Source organism: Haliotis asinina, chromosome 6, assembly GCF_037392515.1.
Source record: "Haliotis asinina isolate JCU_RB_2024 chromosome 6, JCU_Hal_asi_v2, whole genome shotgun sequence".
Classification (NCBI taxonomy): domain Eukaryota; kingdom Metazoa; phylum Mollusca; class Gastropoda; order Lepetellida; family Haliotidae; genus Haliotis; species Haliotis asinina.
The window spans coordinates 20,092,851-20,116,370 of NC_090285.1; the positions used below are offsets into that span (position 1 = coordinate 20,092,851).

The 23,520-nt window shown below is 39.6% G+C and overlaps 2 protein-coding genes across 3 annotated transcripts in view; both read right to left on the reverse strand.

Moving 5' to 3' along the window:
• The window catches only part of LOC137286130 (uncharacterized), a 29,541-nt gene extending 9,309 nt beyond the window's left edge, over positions 1 to 20,232 (reverse strand). Inside the window, exons 1-12 of one of the 2 annotated variants that reach the window (XM_067817792.1) lie at positions 19,908 to 20,232; positions 17,508 to 17,667; positions 16,258 to 16,428; positions 15,935 to 16,026; positions 15,412 to 15,638; positions 14,703 to 14,956; positions 14,176 to 14,398; positions 13,931 to 14,020; positions 13,140 to 13,351; positions 12,755 to 12,955; positions 12,332 to 12,506; positions 11,482 to 11,610 (exon numbers count right to left, since the gene is read on the reverse strand). In XM_067817792.1, the coding sequence (XP_067673893.1) occupies positions 11,495 to 11,610; positions 12,332 to 12,506; positions 12,755 to 12,955; positions 13,140 to 13,351; positions 13,931 to 14,020; positions 14,176 to 14,398; positions 14,703 to 14,956; positions 15,412 to 15,638; positions 15,935 to 16,026; positions 16,258 to 16,428; positions 17,508 to 17,667; positions 19,908 to 20,218 (2,232 nt within the window). In that variant the 5' untranslated portion in view covers positions 20,219 to 20,232 and the 3' untranslated portion in view covers positions 11,482 to 11,494. Of the gene's footprint in view, positions 1 to 11,481; positions 11,611 to 12,331; positions 12,507 to 12,754; positions 12,956 to 13,139; positions 13,352 to 13,930; positions 14,021 to 14,175; positions 14,399 to 14,702; positions 14,957 to 15,411; positions 15,639 to 15,934; positions 16,027 to 16,257; positions 16,429 to 17,507; positions 17,668 to 19,907 lie in introns of those variants that run through there. The other variant, XM_067817793.1, reaches the window with a different exon arrangement.
• Positions 535 to 10,025, reverse strand: LOC137286810 (uncharacterized). Its single transcript, XM_067818812.1, has 12 exons — positions 9,604 to 10,025; positions 9,019 to 9,178; positions 6,646 to 6,816; positions 6,360 to 6,451; positions 5,964 to 6,190; positions 5,374 to 5,627; positions 3,664 to 3,886; positions 3,247 to 3,336; positions 2,366 to 2,577; positions 1,982 to 2,182; positions 1,704 to 1,878; positions 535 to 1,195 (listed from the first exon to the last, which is right to left on the reverse strand). Exons 1-12 carry the CDS (start codon positions 9,912 to 9,914, stop codon positions 1,080 to 1,082), a joined length of 2,232 nt encoding a protein of 743 aa, XP_067674913.1. The 5' UTR covers positions 9,915 to 10,025; the 3' UTR covers positions 535 to 1,079.
• Positions 20,233 to 23,520: the final 3,288 nt, after the last annotated feature.

Below are 23,520 nucleotides of genomic sequence, written 5' to 3' on the forward strand. Positions count from 1 at the left end.
ATAACTATATTTGTAAGATTCTATCGTTTGTGAACCAACATGGCGGCACTGTACCTGTCGCCCCAAAATACAAAAGTTAATGGTACTTAACATTGAATCTTTGAATCACTGACGCTGTTCAAAATGCTACCGTGCAAACCTGTACAGTGTTTTCAAAGTATGCAGAGGTACCTGTAGTTAGTCAAACTGAAGCACTTTCCAGTACAAAAACTATGAGGGAAAAGACTAATGGTTAAGATTCCTTATATACTCGTATTACCACCAAATTCGATGCATTCAATATGCATCTGACAAATACTCAATCAAGATATTAATATTGCCATGCATTGCCGCCTTACATTCAAATTTCCATGGTATGTTAGCTATTCTGCCGAAATATCCAAAGCTGAATACATCTTACTGCAGAGACCATTTGGAAGAGGTCACCAAGAATCTGTGCTTATCAAATGGATGGGTCAGAATGCCAAGCATAAGTTTGTCTGTCCATGCATGTATTACACACATACTATTGTGTGCAACATTGAATATGTCTGGTTGATTTGATTCAAACAGATTTTATTCTCAAATGTGAAAAGGATTGCGGAAAATTACTCATCTTCACTACCTATCCCTCTGATATTTACATCAATGAATTTTCAATATTACACGTCCTTGAATGGAAAACAGAAAACTAGGAAGGATATTAGGTGATCATTCAAAGCGTTTTGAGTGTTAAACAAAGTTTGTACACATTTGACAACATATCCATTCTCTTCAATGATTTACTAGTGGAACCTCCAGTGAATTGTTGTATGATATACGTGCATCTACATGTATATCTACAGTCTTTATAATTGTTCATCACATATGAATGATTTATTAACAGTCAGTCTACAACTTACCATACGCCATACTGTTTCTGTCAACAACATCCGACAGATTTACCTACAAACAAATCTATTGAACGACTGTTATCCCTTTTATTTATAATAGTAAAGGACAATCCGATCATTTCATAATACAACTATTAATCTCTCAAGATTAAGCTTTGAGTGTGTGAGAGTATATAACAACTTTTTGTACTACAAAGAGAAATTAGATTAATATCGCCCTAAATATTTCGATCCAACGATCTTGTATTTGTTGCTCATGACGTTGGAACTTATATGCTTCTTCTGGAAGGGCTGTTGGCCTCCAACGTAAAGCATCATCTCCCCTGGAAATCAGACAGTACAACATTACTAATGCAGGAAGCGTATAATGGTATTGCGCAGCAGAACCTCAGTACATTCAATGAACTGTTGGCCATTTAAAGTTTATGAAGTATCATCAGAATTTGTAATTAGTGACATTTTCAACAACAAAGGCATTATCCATATGTCTCTCTGGTAAGTAAGTAATCATGTATGTCATCCCAAGCCTACTCTTCTAAATTATGGAAACAATGATCAATTTCTGACGAGAGGAAAGGTAAATCAATATTATTGATTACACCAATATAATTAACGTCAAAAGAAAGACGTTCTAAAATTCCTACAACTTAAAATATGTATATTATTGTTACGAAGACATAACAGTTGATTTGCATCTTGGAGCTTTCAACCTGTCCATAAAGTGCATGAATCTGCGATTACTTTTATTCTGTAATCGGTGATCAAAGAAAGCAATATTCACAGAGGACAGAAACGGCCCTACAGTGATTTAGTGTTCAAGCAATCACTTACCCTCCTCCACTGCCCAGCCTTTGTTGTCCACCCACACCGCCATACTTTCAGCAGAAACGGTGAAATTAACCTTAATGTTCCCATTGCTTGGGATGGTAACTCGGTCGAACCAGGCCAGCTGTAATTGTGGAGTCGGTTGGGTGGCATTTATCCACTGAATGTAGACTTGTATAACCTGGACGAAAAATATCACTCTGCAGCATGTATATACTATTCCAATACATAGGTTACATGCGGAAGGTAAATGAGAGAAGGGTAAGTCAAGGGGTGAAACCAACCTCATCTCCATCAGTATTCCCCTTGTTGCCTAAACCGACCATGCCGTGAAGATCTTGTCCCGCCTGAATCACTGTGGGATTGTCCATGAGGAAATAATCAAACTGAGTGTACGACAACCCATAACCGAAGGGGTACAGAGGATCTCCTTTGAAGTAGCGATACGTCTTCCCTTCCATTGAATAGTCGGTGATGTTAAAAACCTAGGAAAAGGAAAATACAGAAAGTCAAACCACGGCTAAATCTCACAATATTCGAGCTGTTCATAGCCTGGAAAGTTGACAATTTTACTCGTGGTTGTGGCAATAAAGTTCCTTCACAGGTCCATCAGTGAAATAAATAATGTCATTGGGCAATTTATTAGACAAGGAAGTAAAAATATTCACCTGATCGTCAGAGGCGGGCCACGTAGCAGGTAGTCTACCAGCGGGATTCGAACCTGGGCCTTCATTAATTATCACACGCCTAAGTGCCTCCCCCGTTGCCTGTGCTGGGTAGAAGCATTCTAAAATCGCAGCGATGTCGGCGCTTTGATCCGCCCATGTCACATTCAGTGCACCAGCGTTAAACAGTAGGAGAACTACAGGTGTCTCATTTCCTATGGATCGACGAAGATAGTTCATCATGAATGGTCATGCAGTGAAAGCCCTCAAAACCGACATCCCTCCAATCCGACACGCTCTCCGTATCGGCTGTAGAATTTGGCCCCGTCAGAAGCTAGTTAATTTATGATCATTTGCACGCCCTGTAATCAGATGTCAGTCTACACAGTACTTCGGCACAATAAAGACCGCCCAGTTGACTTTTCGTACAGTAGTTACCGCTCTGATTACACAATGCCATTTAGAAAGTGGTCAGATGTAACATATGCTATATTTGGAATGACAGTTTCTTAGTAAAGTACAAATTCTAGTTCTTTTTTTTTTTGAGCCGAGTCGCATCCTTTTGGGGATTCAGTGCTGATGTACAGGTGATATCAGATCATTCACCTCACTTAATGCAGCAACAATATGAGCTACAAATACGATAGGAAACCAGTTTAACGCTAATTCGAGAATATTCGTTTCTCAAAACGTACGTCAGCAAAACTCAAACCTTGGTAATGAAAATGCACATTTCATGTGAAATACCAGTTACGAAATATCTGCAGTTGATGAAATACAATGATATGGCAAGACACTGAGACCGTTAGAGTTTGAAGTTTCTCACATCTTATCCTTATCAAAACATAAACTGGCAGATGATGTGATCCAAAATGTCTACTGACTTTTTGCAGCAACGTCTTGAAGCAGCTGCAGTTGATATCCGGGGAGGTTGATGTCATGGCGATCGTTGCCCTCGGACTCAATAGTTCGTCCTGAAGTAAGCATGAGAATGAGTGGACATGAGACACATAGGAGCAGATGAGAACAAACCAGATAATGGATAGGTGCAATTGTTAGGAAAAGATTTGGTTCTCAGAACGACGAAATGTCCAGGTCTCTATGCGCAGATATTCTTTTGGTAGAGGGGACGTAGGGGTAGCCGAAGACCCGGGTTCGAGTCCCCACATGGGAACACTGTGTGAATGAAGCCCATTTGTCGTACCCCGCAGTGTCATTACTGGAATACTGCTAAAAGTGGCGTAAAACTGAACTCACTCACTTTCGCCTGAGATAATGGATTTTGAGGTAATCCCACCTACCTGTTCCAAGGCATACAAATATAACTTCTGTCATGGCGACTGCCTTTTTGATGGATACCGCGTCGTAATGTTTACAGAAAGTGTCGTCACAGCCGGATGCGTAGTTGACAGATTCCGCCAGTTTACCCAGTCCTTTCAGGGGAGTTTGTATGAAGGTGTGGAATGTATCAGGTGCATAGTCCCCAAACAACAGACGTTGATTATTAGCCATGGGCCCAACAATCTGGAAAGGATAAGTTACAGTCGGAATCGTAGAGCAGACACAGCTTGTAGCACATACTGCAAAAGATCAAGGTCAACTGCATTAGGATCCATAGCAATGGTGAATTTAATACATCTGTCGTGTGACATGTAAATATTACGTTAATGTAGATGGAAATCATTTGGTGAGGTGGGGTTAGTCGTTACTCTATTTAAGCTATAGTGATTATACATGTCTAGGACTGAGACACTATTGTTCTGATAATTTCGTGACAGAGCAACATCTACTTCATTGACGTATGATCTCAGCAATATCCCTGACTGGTGTGCTGGGAATTCAAAGGTACTGAAATGGCGTGCTGTACAATTAGGCAATATTTGGTGTGAAAATGTTAAAAAATAACATATCTATATTGCATTAAGTAGATTTATGAAAACCTGAAGGAATGTTTAAGACTGCATTCCTTTTACGAGGAGTTCTAGGTACAGAGATACACGTTCAATTTGTACATAATTCAGTACCATTTTTAAATACATCAATTTCAAAACTACACCGTTATCACTTACATAATGGTTTTTACTACATGGAAACATAGCTTTCATTGCAATAAAGAAGCTGACTGTACGTAGAACTTGGATTTCCTTCGGAATACATTAGCATTGTGTATGTTCACTAATGTCTGTTTAAAGATAATCTACCATGAACAGATACGATATACAGTATCTTGTTCGTCGTTCTTTAACAAAAGTAACTATTCCTTGGTGTGAATAGAAAATATTTGGTGTGTCGACTTCATTAATAATATTGTTCATTGTTATCTCTTGCTTGGACAACCGGAGTTAGGGTTACACAGACAATAGGCCTATAACAAACCATGTAGCTGTTTAAATCACAACAAGTTTTCATTATTACACATTAACGGAAAATCCTAAGATGCTTTGCATGGGTTCAAATATCCCATTGCCCGATGCCCGGGACAAATCAGTTTTCATTTCGGACAATCAAATATTGGTATCTTACTTGTCCATGGACTACTAGATGATTTTCAATCGTGGTTGTAAACTGCAAATAAACTTGGATTTCATTACATACCTGCTCATAATGTAGCTATTGCATTTCGCAATAACAATGATAATGTAGAGCTACCATTCTTTGAAATTTCTCATTCTTGGATAAATAGTCCCTCAAACATTAACATCAAACATTGTGTCATAAAATCAGGACGAGTGGAAACTTACTCAAGTTACCTTCCTGAAGTCACTCGCCATGTGGCATTCCATTTCATGGTTTGCTGTTGCTTCACTCAGCTAACATCATTGGTGGAAACATTATGTTAGCAGTATAAATAATAGCGGATCTAAACTCCTACTAGGTTTATGTTTTCCCGATGGAAAAAGTGTCTCAGTTCAACTCACAATTTTACAGCGATACGGTAACGTTCGCAATGTTTGCATTCACTCTTTCGTGAACGTATCAAAATAATGTTACAGTACAAATGTTACACTCACAGCAATCCTTTTGAAAGGGTCTTTCTTCATTGGTAATACATTCCCTTCGTTCTTCAACAATACAAACGTCTTCATAGCTGCATTGACTGCAAGCATTTGATGAGCCTCACTTTCGATCACAGAGGGATCAAGTTTGGAATATGGGTTCATTTCCGGGGGATCAAACTCGCCTAACCTCATTCGTGTGTAGAACAAGGGTTTGACCATTTCTCTGACCTTGTCCTCTGTGAGCTTTCCTTGATTTATTGCTTCAACTGAAAATATTGTCAAGCACCAGAACAACTATAGAATTTTATTTTGAAGCATTACTCTCTATGAAAAAACAGACATATTAGTCACTGAATCTGTTTCTACCAAATTTAATATAAAACATTTAATATGAATACATAACTTGAACAAAGACATTTGGAAGAATGTTGTGCAAGATATCATAATACCACAAACCATGGAATTAGTATTGCTTAGCTAAGGTGACTAAAATGGAATAATTGATCTTAGAATATTTAATTTGACTGGATCATAACCAAATACTACTTAAGAAGACTAATGATTCTTTGGTCCTATATAATGGCATTATAACATGGCATTACCCATTGAAAAATATGCAAGGTTAAAGTCTTTCCCAGACAATTCCAAGTTGCACCCAGCTTTTACACAGTCGGCGACGATGTCTGTGTAGCTATCGGAGTAGTTGTGGCCTGAATAAATATTTTCTATGGCGCCCGAGTCACTGACGACGTAACCTGTGAAACCCCATTCCTCTCGCAGAATGTCGTTCAGGAGTTGTTTACTGACACATGTGGGCACGCCATTCACGCTGTGATTAATAGTGACATGTAACTATTATATAATGCAATACAGATGTGTAACTTTCACCACACCACAAATTGAAAAATAATTCTATAATTCCAGAATTAAAGGTATAACTATAACTCCCTTTTAAACTACCTTACTACCTTTGATATTTGTGTTCCAGCTTAACTTACCTGTTATAGCTACACATCACACTGTATGTTCCAGCTTTGACACAGGCTCTGAATGCAGGAAAGAAAGTCGTTCGAAGGTCTCGCTCGCTTACCTGAGTGTGAAATAGAAATGAACTGTAGATAAGATGCTACAGAATTACATGTCCATTTTAAAGTAAGGAGGACAGAAGTGGAAACTTGAAATTCGATTTTAATTATGTACAATTATGGCTTTTAACGTAACAATCCAAATTGATAAGCAGGGGAAACTTGTACAATCCCTCGTGTAACCTGCTGGAGTCTTTACCTTGGCATCGAACTTCATCCTTGAAATGGGTATATTCTCAGGCCCGTCATACGCTGCAAAGTGTTTACATCCGGCGTTAGCGCGCACATAGCGGGTGTGGTTGCCCTGTAGTCCTTTGATGAAACTAGTTGCTAAAATGCTTGTCAGGAATGGGTCTTCTCCGTATGATTCCTATAGGGTCAATGTGTGAGTGAATGAATACGTTTTGTTCCCAAACTATCAACTTCACAATTCAATGAATAAATTATATCATGACTTAGATAAATATAGACATGCAGCTTCTAGTTATGGACTCCGGACTGTTAAAGTACTGCACATGCACAGGAAGAATACAAGAGCTGGATGCTGTTTTGAGTAACTGCGTTGCTTAGTGAACGTGCAATCTCACTATGTCATTGAGTACTCACGTAATGTAAAACATGTCAGTTGTCCAAAACAGATATAAATTTAGCACCTCTTAGATGACATAATTACGTATATGATGATTGCCTGTGAAACCCCGAAATATTGAAGCGGTATCGGCCCTCTCGTTAACATCCAGTCAGCTACATAAATTCATTGATTAGCCCATGCGGTTTGACATGATAGTATCTTGAAGCTGGATGAATTTCATCGTTATCTGCATGGCTTAACTTCTCGCCTCATTGATCAGATATTTAAGTTTAACTGAACCTGCTGCTTAATACAGAAATTACCATACCGGAACTCTTCGTGTCTGTTCAAATCCTTAAGAATCATATTCACATCCAGTCCGGATGATTGCTTGACTGTATTGATTTTGCCATCACAAAGGATAAATATTTCAGTGTCAAAACAATTAAGGATCTTTTTAATAAAGTAAATTATCGTTTAATATTTGTTTGTTTTCTTTAAAGAAATAGAATTTTTGAATAAATTTTGAACAATATGTTTTGTATATAGAAAAAAATGTTACTTTATTAATGGTAGTATAAATTAACAACTGCGATTGCTAGTGGCTGTGCCTTAAAAGGAGGTTAAAGTATCACAAAATTATTGTCCCCCTAAGAAGGTATGTAAGTCCCGGAACTTTCAAAGTAAAATTTTCACGTACAACGTTTTTAAACGTAGTATATTTGTTATTTCAAATTTTGGCTAAATTGTCTTACTATCGCCAGCGGCTGAGGGGATGGTGTAAATCCAGCTAGGCTCCATGTAGGTAGCAAAAGTAATGTAAGTCCCCATGATCCTTACTATGGTGAAATACCTTCAGTTGTTGGTTATCTATAGCCCGTATTTTATATTGTATTGTCTTCTCTGATTACTGTGTTTTAGTTTTACATGCTAGTTTTATGTTCATATCTGTGACATTTTTACTGTCCGTTGTCGACAGGTTTTACTCTTCCAGATGTTTTCATTTTATTACGTGGATTGTTCTCTTCACGATATGGCTGCAATATTGCCGATGTGACGATAAATATGAACTCACGCACTCTCCCAGTCCGGATGAGCTCAATGACCAGCCAAAAAGGACACTTGACTTAGTGACAGTTTAATATTGTAGGTCTTGTCATTGTTATTTCATCATGCATGCTCTTAACACCTCTTTTCTTCCACCTATTTGGTTTGTATAGAACTGACAAAAGGCAGAATGAAGGTATAGTACTGTAACAGTGTTTTAAATCCCCCAAAACAGTGTAATGAATCTTTCTCTGTGACAGAAAATAACTCCACCACTTTGATGTGATCGTCAATAGTTTTTGAGGAATGACTGAATTACTTTTCTAGTTTACATCCATTCGAGTCAAACGAAATGGACCTATAGATAGAATGGGTCGTCAGCAACCTATGATTGTCAGAACAACATTTATGCTTGTCGTAAGAGGGTGACCAGGTTCGCTGACACATGTCATCGGTCCCACGCAGTTGATCAGTGGATTGTCTGGTCCAGACACGATAACTTACACACCGCCGACATATTCCTGGAATCTTGCTGATTGCGGCATAAACATAAAGTCATTCACTCACTCAAACTAAATGAGGTCAATGATCAATCAAAAGAGGACAGTTGACTTTGACTGGAATATTATAGAAAATGTCATTGTTTTGTGGACGAGTTAAGGTTTTAAGTCACATCGACAATATTTCAGCCTGCCGTAACTAAAACAAGTTATCGGCATCTATCTGAATGGAAGGGACGAGAATACTTTGTTGGACGGTGCAACGTTGGGACGACTTTGTCAACACCTGCACATATCTAATTGGTGGGCTCTCAAATCAATATTCTGTTTGAAGACGTTCAGTTAAGCGTTTTCGATTATTATATGTCCATATACTTAGAGGCATCCCTTTCTGCGGGAACATTAACCATATTTCACTCAAGATATCTGATACTCTTCCACGGTTACACCTCACCTGATTTCGACCCCACCTGGGGTCCCTGACAATGTTGATGACGGGACTGAAACAGCTCACTCCCATGTGACTTGCTTGGAGACCATGTTGGCTGTAGTTATTGTACTTTGCCCTGACCTCTACTGCAGTCGCCTCCGCTATTTGGAACACCAACAAAGGGCTACAACAGTAAAGACACTTGTCGTTCACGATGAATTTAATTTCTGAAAATGTGCACCAGAACAAGCATCATTCTTACTCTTAAACTGATTAAACTGAGTTTTCAACTATGTGTTATATGGTTCTGTGTGTGAGTGAGTGCGAGTGTGCCTACAGCCAATTTTTTCGAAATGTAGTTTTCAGAAAGCTTACTGTAAGAGCATAGTTTGAAGATTCATGTAAAATTCACCTTCAGAACCCTAATCGCAAAGTAGCTTCATTGATAATGCTGCTTTGAGATACACCTTCTGTCTTAAAGACACACTATTTCTGTCAGATATCATAACTATGTGAATTCCAAGTACATGAAGGTAAAACATTCAGATGGCTGTGTTCTTGTTCACTCACATATTGATTTGCGTTATGTTAAAAATACATTGACCGTACCTAAATGAAGCAGCAAGACCCAGAGCTTGGGGAAATCCTGTAGCGTTGCCTGTTCCCACATCACCTCTCAAACATTCTGTGTTCCAAGAATATGGCTTGATACCTAGTCGGGGAATAGGAGGAGTACCGTCATAAACTGCTCCACCCCTCGCCATCTGAAACTGGATCTCCTCTATGGTGAGAAGACTGACCAGATCATCCACTCGGTCACTCCACGGCAGTGAGGTGTTCCTGAAGGGGAAGTCTGTCAGCCCCAGTGTTAGGGCAACACATAGGATACAAGGAAGGAAGGCCCACGCACCTGCTGCCATGGTTTTAGCTGTGACTAAAGGAATGTGCAAGTAGACGGCCTATATCTCCACCTGTTGCCATTGTATCAGTGGCGACGTATTTAAGCTATGTTCAAGCAGTCGACCTACATCTCCAATCTTACACTATCAGTTATTTTATCTTGTACCTTATAAATCTCCAGTGACGTCACTTTGTTGTGGATACGTCTTTCGTACTTTCCCTCAAACCTGATACAATCTCGCTTCCTCGTGCAATTATCTACACAAAGTTCCCCGTGCAAGAGGAGTCGGCTGGGATTCTCATCCCAGTTGATTTCATAGGTGAATACTGAATATTGAACTTATATCTGAAGTATACATATTTGGTCTTGGGACATTCGAAATCCCTTGTCCATTGACACACTATTGGTGCTGTGTCGCTGGTGACCGATGGATGCGTGCGCGTCCTTCAACCTTAAACCTTACACAGTCAGTTATGTTATCAATGACATACATCTTCTGACAAGAGATTTCGACCTTGATATTTTTATGTATGTAGTTCAGGGCCAAGATATACCGTGGAGTTTGAAAATAGATATCTAGACTCAGTGATTGTACCGATTTCAGCAGATTAAGTGAGTGAATTTAGTTTTACACCGCACTCAGCAATATTCCAGCCAAATGACGGCGGGCTTTGAATTATCAAGTCTGGACCAGTGATTAACATCATGAGCATCGATCTGCGTATTTGGGAGTCGATGACATGTGTCAGTGAGTCTGACCATCAGATCTCGCTAGTCGCGTCTTACGACTTTTATATTAAGCATGGGTTCCTGAAAACGTATTCTATCCCGAATCATCACGGGTATCAGTAGATTTAGAACAAGAGTTACTTTTCATAAAACACCTCTGTCACCATACAACCCAATACACCAGTGCGATATTCCCTAGTGATGAGTACAAGTATCATTTTTGTACCTCTTTTGGCTTCACGCTTACAGGGGTATCATTAATCCTCCATTCGTCATGCTAAGGCTCAGTAAAGAAACCAGCTTAGAGTGTCCCTTATGAAAGATTGGTTATAGAAACTGCGATAAGTTATTGCTGGTATAGATCTTGAACCCAACATTCCTATCAAAGAATGTCATGTCAGCAACATATCTCTATAAATATTTGTTTCAAGATCAACATGCTCTGGTTAATCCAAAAGGGGCCTGTCCCATTTAGATGTACCACTGTATGTCACAGTTCGTGTTTTTTAAAGACCTCTTTCTTCGATGTATACATCTAAAAATTTGTGGAAAGAAATAATGGGAGCGAAACACGTTTGGGGTACACCAAGTCTGTGAACTATACTGTCAGTCTGACTTCCCTAGCGGTGGCTATGTGGGTTAGATAGATGATTCACTTTGCGTGCTGGTAAATATCCAAAACTCATTTGTAGTTCATTTGAACGACCGTTAACCCTTTTACTTATGCTCCTCGCAGGAAGTAAATATTTCTACATGACGTTCATATCAAAATAATTAGTCTTCCATGACAGATGAAGCTCTTGGTGTTTGAGTGTATATACCAACTGTTTAACGCAGTAACCTTACAACACATTTCGCACGGACATTATTTTAATATCGCCCTAAATATTTCGATCCAACAATCATGAATGTTTGGCTTATGACGTTGGAACTTATTTTCTTCTTCTGGAACGGCTGTTGACCTCCAGCGTGAACTATCATCTGCCCTGGAAATGAGACAGTGTCCGATTACTAATACAGAAAAGTGTTTTTGTCACGCGTGCATATAATGGTAAATTCAGCAGTTTTAAAGTACTATATCTCATTTTCAGTGTACTGTTGCACATTTAAAGTATACGACGTTGACTAAGAAATTGTAATTAGTAATTGGTTAACTGACGTTATCCATGTGTCATTAAGGTGATCATGAAGACAGATGACATTAAGTAATGTATATTATTCCCACTGCCAGTCTCTCATTTAGTGAAAACAATGTTTAAAACATATTAATTCTGATTACCCCAATAATTAATTACCAAATAAACAAACACCCTATGACTTATTTATTACTATAATTACAAAGACGTAAGAATTGATTCGCGTCTAACTGAAGATAATACGAATTGAAATACATTGAAACCAAAAGTGGGACATATAAAGCGCATGTCACCTTCTGAACACACATATATATAGCAAGACGTTACAAGACAAATGCTTCGGACTAGTGGTTGCTATTGTGACAATAACTCAGAATCAAAGCATTCATGAAGCACTACTTCAGTCAGTCCCCTTGTACGACAAACGCACATGGAGGTTGGCAGTATGTCTAACCGGATCAAGTCAATGAACCTGCGAAGAGTTTTTCCTTTAACAGATGATGTACGAAATCATTATTCACCGAGGACAGACGTCTGATACTGACTAAGTGCTCAAAGAATCATTACGTACCCTGATCCACTTCCCAGCCTTTGTTGTCCACCCACACCGCCATACTTTCGGCGGAGACGGTGAAATTAACCGTAACATTTCTGTTGGCTGGGATTGTAACTCGATCGAACCAGGCCAGCTGTAACTGGGGTGTCGGCTGCGTGGCATTTATCCACTGTATGTAGACTTGTATAACCTGGATGAAATATATTATTCTGTAGCATGCATCCATCCATCCATCCATCCATCCATCCATCCATCCATCCATACACACACACACACACACACACACACACACACACATACATACATACATATATACATACATACATACATACATACATACATACATACATACATACATACATACATACATACACACATGTTAAATAGCCACATTCGCATGGTATGGGAGAGAAACTTCGGTTAAGGAGTAAAACCAACCTCTTCTCCATCAATATTCCCCAAATTGCCTAAAACGACCATGCCGTGAAGATCTTGTCCCGCGTTGATTGTTGTTGGGCTCTCCAGAAAGACATAACTAAACTGAGTGTAGGACAACCCGTAGCCGTAAGGGTACAGAGGATCTCCTTTGAAGTAGCGATACGTCTTCCCTTCCATTGAATAGTCGGTGATATTAGATATCTAGGAAAAGCAAAAAATAAAAAAAATAACACTATTGTATAAATTTCATGAGTGTTCAAGCGGTTTATCACCTGCAAAGTGAACAATTTTAGTCTTGATTACGGCAAAATATCGCTTTCACAGATCCCTCAGTGAAATAAAGATGTTGCTGGACGAGGAAACTAAACCACCACTTTATACTTACCTGACCCTCTGAGCCGGGCCATGTGTCAGGCATTCTACCAGCAGGGTTAGAACCTTGACCTTCGTTAATCATCACACGCCTCAGTGCTTCCCCCGTTGCTTGTGCCGGGAAGAAACATTCCATGATCGCGGCTATGTCGGAGCTTTGGTCAGCCCACGTCAGGTTTAGAGCGCCAGCATTGAACAGTAGGAGGACTACAGGCGTCCCATTTCCTGTAGACACAAGAACAATGGCCATCTTGAAAGAACGTTGAAGACTTGTTACGAAATACCTGCAGGAGATGAAATATGCCAATATTGTATATCTTACTCTCTGATAGGTGTTCGAGGGTTCAGACGGTATTTATTGGTGTTGTCATTCATCTCACTAGATGTAGCAATAATTAGCGCCACAAGCGTTTCACAAACCACACGACCCGTAAAGGTCCGTCCTTACGTCTTCAGCAACCCATGCCTTCCTTAAAATGTGACTATGCTTGTTGATGGCGACTAATGGGATCGGGTGGTCAGGCTCGTTGACTTGGTTGGCACATGTTATCGATTCCCAGATGCACAGATCGATTCTCACGCCGGTAACTACTGGCTTGTCTGGTCCAGACTTACAGGCCGTTGTATAGCTGGAATATTGCTGAGTGCGACGTAAAACTAAACTGTCTCACTCATAAACCACATGTTTTACGTTGAAATTTACTGCAGAAGATTGAGGCTTCTCGTGTTTTATCCTAAGCGAACCTCAAACCAGTTTGTGATTCCCTAAAGCTGTAAGCACTAGAAAGAACAAATGTTACTGACTGTTAGCAGCTACGTCTTGAAGCAGCTGCAGTTGATACCCAGGGAGGTTGATGTCGTAGCGATCGTTGTCCTCTGATTCAACTTTCGATCCTGAAGTAAGGATGAGATTGAGTGAACTGGAGACACAGAGAGAGGCGTAGACGCGCACAGATCAAATGTGGATTGTTGGGACATGATTTGCTTCTTAGCGGAACCGTTGGTCTTTTTTTGTGTAAGTGGTTGAATATCAAGGTTATCCGACTTACCTGTTCCAAGACACACAAATATAACTTCTGTCATGGCGACTGCCTTTTTGATGGACACCGCGTCGTAATGCTTACAGAATGTGTCATCGCAGCCGGATGCATAGTTGACAGACTGTGACATTTTACCCAGTCCTTGCACAGGAGTTTGAATAAAGGTGTGAAATGTTTCGGGTGCATAGTCCCCAAACAAAAGATGTGAATTATTGGCCATGGGTCCAACAATCTGGAATGAAAAATGTGACCCATCGCCATTGAAGAGAAGAGACAACTTTTATCAGACATTTGCTAGTGATTATGAATAACTGCATAACTTCTGTTCATATGATTAACTGTATTGCGTGACATAGCATGGTATGTGCATATGTTGTTGTCATTCTCCAATTTTCAAAATATGGAGACAGTCATATATTGACCAATGGGTTGGCCGGTTCCTGTATTTAAAACGTTTCAGTGACTAATGAGAATCCAGTACTGCTTCGTGGAAACGTTTCATTAAATTATCAACATAATGTAACACTTATACTCACAGCAATCCGGTTGAAAGTGTCTTTCTTTAGTGGTAATAAATTTTCTTCGTTCTTCAGCAATACAAAGGTCTTCATAGCTGCATCGATTGCAAGCACCTGGTGAGCCTCACTTTCAATCACAGAGAGGTCAAGTTTGGAATATGGGTTCATTTCCGGAGGATCGAACTCGCCCAATCTCATACGGGTATAGAACAAAGGTTTCACCATTTCTCTAACCTTCTCCTCTGTAAGTTTGCCTTGGTGTATCGCATCAACTGAAAACAATTTCAATGTCATATACAATAATGCAAAGGTATTTCCGGTTAGTGGTAGAAACGACTTGAAAAAAACGGACGTTCTTCGTAACAGCTGGCAAACGGATCAGTCAATTTATGACTCACAACTTTATAATTTAATAGTAACTAAAAGATTAACATGCAATAACACAGGATAATAATGCAAAAACGCTAATCCAGAGATCTGTAACAACGTTGAGTGAGCCCTCCATACCACAGATGTGTAATTTGTACCATCAAGAACAAATGAAATTGAACAGATTATCTTGATTCATATTTTATCTGGATCATAACAAAGTATGTATGACCACAAGCTTAGAAATTCTTTATAATTATGTCCTCTGTGTCACTAGTTTAGGTTTATTTAACGTTTTTCCATGTACAAGAAGTATTGCTCTGTATAAGTATTGATAAATGCAGTTGCATGGTGTTACCCATTGAGAAGTATGTAAGGTTTTTCTCTTTTCCGGACAATTCCAAGTTGCATCCAGCATTTACACAGTCGGCGACGACGTCTACGTAGTTATCGGCGTAATGGTGGTCCCTGTAAATGTTTTCTATGGCGCCCCCGTCGCTGACAACGTAACCCTTGAAACCCCACTCCTCTCGCAGAATGTCGTTCAGGAGCAGTTTATTGGCACATGATGGCACGCCATTTACGCTGTAACCACCCAGCAAATAAAAGAAAAACATACTTTGTTTTCAGAATGAAAGCATATATGTAAGTTTTGTTTTTAACTATCTGTTGAATGTAGCTATGAGTGTTCCTGACTGTGTTCTTGTCTGACTTACCTGTTATAGCTACAAATGAGATTACAATGACATGTAACTATAAATGCAATACACATGTGTAACTGACACCACACAAATCGAAAAATAATCTTAAAACTCCAGAATTAAAGGTATATATATAACTGCCTCTTGAACTACCTTTGATGCTTGTGTTTCCTGATTTACCTGTTGTAGCTACACATGACACTGTATGTTCCAGCCTTTACACAAGCCCTGAATGCTGGGATGAAAGTTGTTCGAAGGTCACGCTGGCTTACCTGGGTGTATAATGGAAATAAAGTGTACATTAGAGGTTTCAGAATTGGTGAGAACAGTTACTTCAAACTTGAATTTGACGTTTTTCTCTTTTTTTTGTACAGTATACACAAAATCCGTCTCCATTTGTGTGTTTACCTTCGCATCTGTAACTGCATCTGCGACCATAAGCTTGGAGCTTGAATCTCCATTGAAAGTTTACAATCTCTAGCGTAACCCGCTGGTGTCTTTACCTTGGCATCGAACTTCATCCTAGAAACAGGTATATTTTCTGGTCCGTCATAGGCTGCAAAGTGTTTACACCCGGCGTTTGCGCGTACATAGCGCGTGTCATTGCCCTGAAGTCCCTGGATGAAGCTGGCTGCTAGAATACTGGTCAGGAATGGGTCTTCGCCGTATGTTTCCTGTAGGGTCAATGAATGAATGAATGAATGAATGTGTTTTGTTCCAAAAGTATCAACTTAAAAATTCCATCAATGAACTGTATCATGAAATATAAAATAAATGAAAACGTCGAGGAGTCACATTTTGACTCATTACAGGTATCCATCGTATCAACTCCTGACGTATATTTTCGGCTTGTTCATTTTCTGTTACATTCAGGGAGATTACTACGATCGGAAACCGTTTGGACTGGTATGTTATCTGTAAGCCTACCCACAGATGTACCCAGTTGTGCTCACAGATGTATCAAGGTAGAAGATGATGTAACATACCTTTTATTAAGCATGCTATTTTCAGAAGCAGGCAAATTCTATTAATATAGCTATATTTTCCATGTAAACTGATCACGTATACTCAGATTCACAATGACACTTTTCCCGATGATGAAGCATTGATTCATCACGATGGGGTGATTCTCAAAACTGGTGTGTATATACATCGATTTAATATGTTGGTTACATGTGGGTTTATTTGCGGATGTGAACTGATGCCGTCTCCAGCATACGAACATGATGTTACTAAACAAATTGTCTGGACAATGCATAATCTTGAACAATCTTTAGGTCCCTGATGATGATCTATGTTCTTTCTTACGAAGGAAGCGAAATGAAGAAATAGTACAATATTTGCAATGATCGAACTTTGCTCTAGCTAATGTAATGTCTTTCAGCGCAATGCTGTGAACTTGTTGACTTTGTCTCAGAAATGACATCATGATCATCTTGGCTCTGTTGGGAATGCAAATTTGTACAGTTAGAGAAAATCAACCCTGTGTCGAAGTGCTCAGTGTCAATACTCTGGGACGATGCAATGTTGTGATCTGTGTATGAACAGATGCCCTAAGATGATCAGTCCAATATTCTGTTTTCTTCATATACATTCAATCATATCATCTTAATATACGTTCTAGTTACTGAGGTGTTAGATAAGTAAACTGACAAAGCTATCATTTTACAGAAACCTAAGCCAAACGTGATTGAGGTCTAAATGACAATTGTTTATGGACAAACGTTGACACGTTTCCATGTTTACTACTCACCTGAATTCTGCCCCACCTGGGATCCCTGACAATGTTGATAACAGGACTGAAGCAGCTTACTCCCATGTGCTTTCCATAGACGCCATGTCCACTGTAGTTGTTGAATTTAGCTCTAACTTCTATCCCAGTTGCCTCCGCTATTTGGAACAGCAGCAAAGGACTAAAATAGCGAACACACGTTTCGTTTAGGTTGAATTCTAAAATCGCGCGCGCGCGCGCGTGTGTGTGTACTTACATTGGTCAAGCACGCAGTTGTGAGAAAGCTTTCCATGACGGCCCATTGCCACATACTATTGAACTGTTATTATCTTAACTGTTATTGGAACATCACTGATAATGAGCGAGTTAAAATTTATCGTCGCATCGGCAATATTTCATCCATTTTGTAAACGATTAATTACAAAAACACATGTTAATTAATGACACACTGTAAAAGCCTGTGAAGGAAGGACAGTAAATCTAACAAGGGTATCACAGAGAAACTGCTGCTTGACACGTATTAGATGATCCTGCGCAGTAAACGCGTTTGTGACATGTAGGCGGGGCAGGGAATGTACACGAATACAGTTGGTTGCTACAGGTACATGGGGTGTGAAGGCATTGGACATTGAGGTTTTAAGCACTTTAAGCACGTGTAATACACACTGACACTGAACTCAGTGCCGCTTCCGTTTAACACGTGTCTCGCAAACACGATTTGCACGAAAAAATTGAATTTGTCAAGTTGTAGGCGAAAACTCTATCACTAATTTTTCAAATGGAATGGTCTCGACGGCATTCCCAGATGTGCAAGGTGGGGTCATTTCTCAGGGCTTGGCTCACTTAGTACTGGTTCATTAGTAGTCATTGCATCTAAAACAGTTTAACTATAGAGGACAATGCAATATAAAACTGACCTATAGATTGCTAACAACTGAAGGTAGATTACCACACTAGGGACCATATGGACTCACGGTACAGCTGCCCTACACGGTACATAGACCCTAGGTGGATTTACACCATCCCCTCAGCCATGAGCTGTTTAGACACATCTACTCATACATTGAAACGGTACATTTACTACTCTTAAAAACAGTGGAGAGTTTCAATTTACTTCAAATGTTTTGCGACTTACGTATCCCCTCGGGAGGACAATATTTTTACAGTACTTTAACCCCACTCGAATATACAGCCACTAACAATCTTAGTTACTACTTCAAACTTCCAATCATAAAATATTTATCTATTTACAATTCATTTCATAAATCTAATTCTTGTAAAAATGCAGTTGTTAAGAGAGAATTGCTAAATTTGAAAAGATCATTTATAGTTCTTGATTCAAAATCATTGATAATGCAACTTAAAGGTACAAGGCTCCAAGAGTTGTATACTCCCCAGGGAGTTGAGACTGAAAAACCTATGCGCCGTTGTGATGGACATCCAGTGATCGGGGGAAAGACAAAGCGCCCTTCAGCAGTTGAACTGGCTGACTGGATATCGGCGCTATACAAATTTCTAGTGTGTGTGTGTGTGTGTGTGTGTGTGTGTGTGTGTGTGTGTGTGTGTGTGTGTGTGTGTGTGTGTGTGTGTGTGTGTGTGTGTGTGTGTGTGTGTGTGTGTGTGTGTGTGTGTGTGTGTGTGTGTGTGTGTGTGTGTGTGTGTGTGTGTGTGTGTGTGTGTGTGTGTGTGTGTGTGTGTGTGTGTGTGTGTGTGTGTGTGTGTGTGTGTGTGTGTGTGTGTGTGTGTGTGTGTGTGTGTGTGTGTGTGTGTGTGTGTGTGTGTGTGTGTGTGTGTGTGTGTGTGTGTGTGTGTGTGTGTGTGTGTGTGTGTTCCGGCTGAGAGATATATTGCAAACAGGTAATGCTCGGAAGTGTTAACCATGTCCATGTTGATCCAAACGTTTAGCTATCTGTTACTATGGTTATGTTCTTGCTCAGTGAGAATGAAATCTTACTTGTACATAAATGACAAATTTCATTATATGTATCGTAAATTTGGATGAAAAGAGAAAATAATCTACTGCTCTATTCTTTGTTCTTTCCTGAGGAAACATCACCGAGACGTCCTTTATTACCCATAGATATTGTCTCAACTGACCCCTTACTTCAGTGTCCAATAAAGTGGTTGCCTGTCTTGGATTCAGTCTTGCTGAATACATATTGCCACTTTTGGCAACGATTGGTGAACGAAAATACGCTAAAGGTACTGGTGACATTATACACGTTTGTTCGCTATCATGCGCAAAGAAGTTCTGTGTGATAGTCTAGCATCTGTTGTTGCATGGTGTCTCACTTACCAACATTATTGTAGATATGTATTACCATCTCATGGCAATGGTATTAGCATTTACAACTCTGCATTAAGCATTCTAGCAAATGGAAATATTTACTCTCCGATCAGAACTTGTGTAAAAAGCCGTACCTAAATGAAGCAGCAAGACCAAGGGCCTGGGGAAATCCTGTAGCGTTGCCTGCATACACATCGCCTCTCAGACATTCCGTGTTCCAAGAGTACGGCTTGATTCCCAGTCGAGGGATAGGAGGAGTACCGTCATTAACTGCTCCACCCCTCGCCATCTGAAACTGGATCTCCTCAATGGAGAGACGACTGACCAGATCATCCACCCTTTGGTTCCAGGGCAGTGAGGTGTTTCTGAAGGGGAAGTCTGTCAGCCCCAGTGTTAGGGCAACACATAGAATACAAGAAAGGAAGGCCCACACACCTGCTGCCATGGTGTTAGCAGTGGTTGACTAAAGGAATGTGCAAGTAGACGGCCTATATCTCCAACTTTACGTAATCAGTTATGTTATCTCATATCTTCTACACTAATACAGAGATTTTGACCTTACTTTTTTGTGTAATTATGTGCATCAAGGACAAGACATGTTGTCATATTGTGTATTGTGTACAGATATGAAACATCTAAATGCTTCATACCTATATCAGCTGATACTCAATATGTCCGATATGTGATCAACATCAACATGTGACCAGCGAGTGTAAAGTAACTCTAGATGCGTTACTATCCACATACAAATTCCTCAATATATAACTCTCATTCAGTTTTAAACCTGTCAGTAATCACTATTATGTTCAAACTTGCCTGTCTCAATAAATGGCAAAGTAGTGAGAGTATATACTACTAGTGAGTAGCTATAAACCAGAACTTGTTTCCAGCTTTCCTTTATTGATCCACAGATTTAAGAATGCAATCCATCGTTTAAAGAACCATACCGCAATACAAGAATGATGAGTGAGTGAGTTTAGTTTTACGCCGCTTTTTAGCAATATTCCAGCAATATCACGGCGGGGGACACCAGAAAATGGGCTTCACACATTGTACTCATATGGGGAATCGAACCCGGGTCTTCGGCGTCACGAGCGAACGCTTTAACCATTAGGCTACACCACCGCCCCCAAGAATGATGACGTTACTTTGACCATTGATACCAAGACTCGGTTAGCATGGAAGGAATAGGAAAATGTATATGTTACATGCCATTTCTATATCATTATCGTTAAGTTGTCAGACACGTGCAAATAATTCCACATCGCCGTGTTAACTGATGGGATGCAGACTCACACAGTGCATGAATTCACTGCGAAATGTTTTCGCAATTGAAGCGGCATATAAATCGCTAAAATCCCTTCTACCGTTGAATGAAGTCCATCTTTTCCAGTCACCTGAATCCTGTATCACCTTATCGACTCTATTATACCAACTGAGGACCGATACTACGAATACCACCCTCTTGGGGCATGTACTTGTAGTACGTTTATGCCTCTGTTCAATATAATATCCTGACGTGTCTTACATTTTCATTCTTTACATCGTCTTCGGTATGAAACATGTATAGATTTGTTCCTTAACGTTCTGTTAATACAATACACTATGACATACAGGTGTATCAGTTGGTTGCGATGAACCTAACTGAAAGACACCGAGACACTGTATTGCATGGTATAAAATACCTCCTAGGTTATTAAACGCATATAACAAACCAAAGCGTCGCAGTTTTCAAGGACATGTATGCATGTGGTTCCGAGTCATATGAGTAATATAGCATTATATTGTATACATAATCAAAACATTCACACTTTCAGAATTTATCAAACATACACGACGACATCTAGCATCCATCTATCAGAGACCAGAATAAATCTCAGAATTCATCAAGACTTGGGTAATGTTATCAAAAGTGGGTGAGTGAGTGAGTTTAGTTTTACGCCGCACTTAGCAATATTCCAGCTATATGGCGACGGTCTGTAAATAATCGAGTCTGGACCAGACAATCCAGTGATCAACAACATGAGCATCGATCTGCGCATTGAGAACCGATGACATGTGTCAACCAGGTCAGCTAGTCTGACCACCCGATCTCGTTAGTCGCCTCTTACGACAAGCATAGTCACCTTTTATGGCAAGAATGGGTTGCTGAAGGCCTATTCTACCCCGGGACCTTCACGGGTCTCTTAAAAGTAAATATACTAATAGTTATGTTGAGATATCAAATTAGCATGTCATATGATGCAATGACCAAAGAATATAAGGGGATGTATGGAGAATGTATCACTGAGTTGGAATAAGCATACCTAGCTGCTATGTGTGTCCCCCGTGTGTGTCATTCACTATATCACACACATCAGCCTGAGCAGCACACGCCCGTCACTGGATTACTTTCGGCAAATGAAGCGCCATATAAATGAACGTAATCTTTCCTGACATTCGGAACAACTTATTCTGTGCTGTTCGTCCTGAGCACATACCATATGTTCTTTGAGACAACTGGTCGGCATTCTGTTTTTCGGCATTTAAGTTTTCTAATTATTATGGTCATGTAAAGAATACTATATACCGATTTCAAACAAACTGAAAAAAGCATTTCAGGATGCAAATCCAACCAGTGGTGATATTCAAGGCGCTCTGGTGACATACGTGAACGACATCAGGTTTCTGTAAAAAGTATTTATTGAGTGACATGGTCCTTGAAAAAGAAACGGAAATTAGTTTCTTTTCTTGGAAGATAACGTGAGTAGAAAGCGTATGGTGCAGAATTATGCCTTTTTGCATTTGTTGAGATACTGCACTGGACGTAGATTGTGAAAACAGTTTCCAGTTTGAAGTTTGTTAAAAGGGATTGAGATCTAGGATGGTACAATAGTATCACAGTAGTTCGTTGAACAGTGGTAGGTCCTTTCGCAGAAGCAGGATCCAGTAATAGTGAGCTCTGATCCTCCCTTCGGACTGTTATCCTGCTGAAATAGAAGCGGAATGAAAACGTCAATCATAGTCCTAGTACTATAAAGGAGGCACACCTTTGTCAGCCCTCATTTCTCGATGAGCCGATACAATCTGATGTCCTTGAAAGAGTGAGTGAGTGAGTTAACGTTTTACATTACCACGGCACTATAACAGCCACATCCATTTATCTATCTATCTATCTATCTATCTATCTATCTATCTATCTATCTATCTATCTATCTATCTATCTATCTATCTATCTATCTGTGATAGTCTAGTTAATATATATATACACACAAACAAGGGTTGAAAATAATTAAAAATACTTCAAGTATGGATGACCATACACTATAGAACAGGCTGTAGACAATACGATATAAGACACAACTGAAGGTAAAGCACCATACAAGGGACCATGGGGACTTACAGTACTTTTGCTACCTATATGGACTGAATTTACACCATCCCTTCAGCCGCCGGTAATGGTAGGCCACATAAAGCCAAACATTAAAAAGAATCCATTGCGTTTTAAATACCAGGGTAACTTTAGATCTAGCTTGATAGTTCGGTGCTATCCTCTCAGGAGAACAATAATTTTTACGACAGTAGATCCTTGGACGAAGCCAAGTTGTGATGAAATATGCTTATTGTACACATTGCCGAGTTACATGGAAGCAACTGCTATTTAATGCACTTCAAGGGTCATATGTTTGTGATATAAGGGCAACAAATTATTGGTTACATTAATAGAGTATTTATCCGACTGATGTGTCGCATGGAAACATCTGTAAT

What these genes read in the sequence shown, in the direction of transcription:
- LOC137286810 (XM_067818812.1), bottom strand. Translation starts at nt 9,914, where the DNA reads ATGGCAGCAGGTGCGTGGGCCTTCCTTCCTTGTATCCTATGTGTTGCC. An exon ending in GGTCTTGCTGCTTCATTTAG is followed by an intron (nt 9,179 to 9,603) that starts GTACGGTCAATG and finishes TTACTGTTGTAG; the next exon opens with CCCTTTGTTGGTGTTCCAAA. An exon ending in TCAAGACGTTGCTGCAAAAA is followed by an intron (nt 2,578 to 3,246) that starts GTCAGTAGACAT and finishes GTCGATCCATAG; the next exon opens with GAAATGAGACACCTGTAGTT.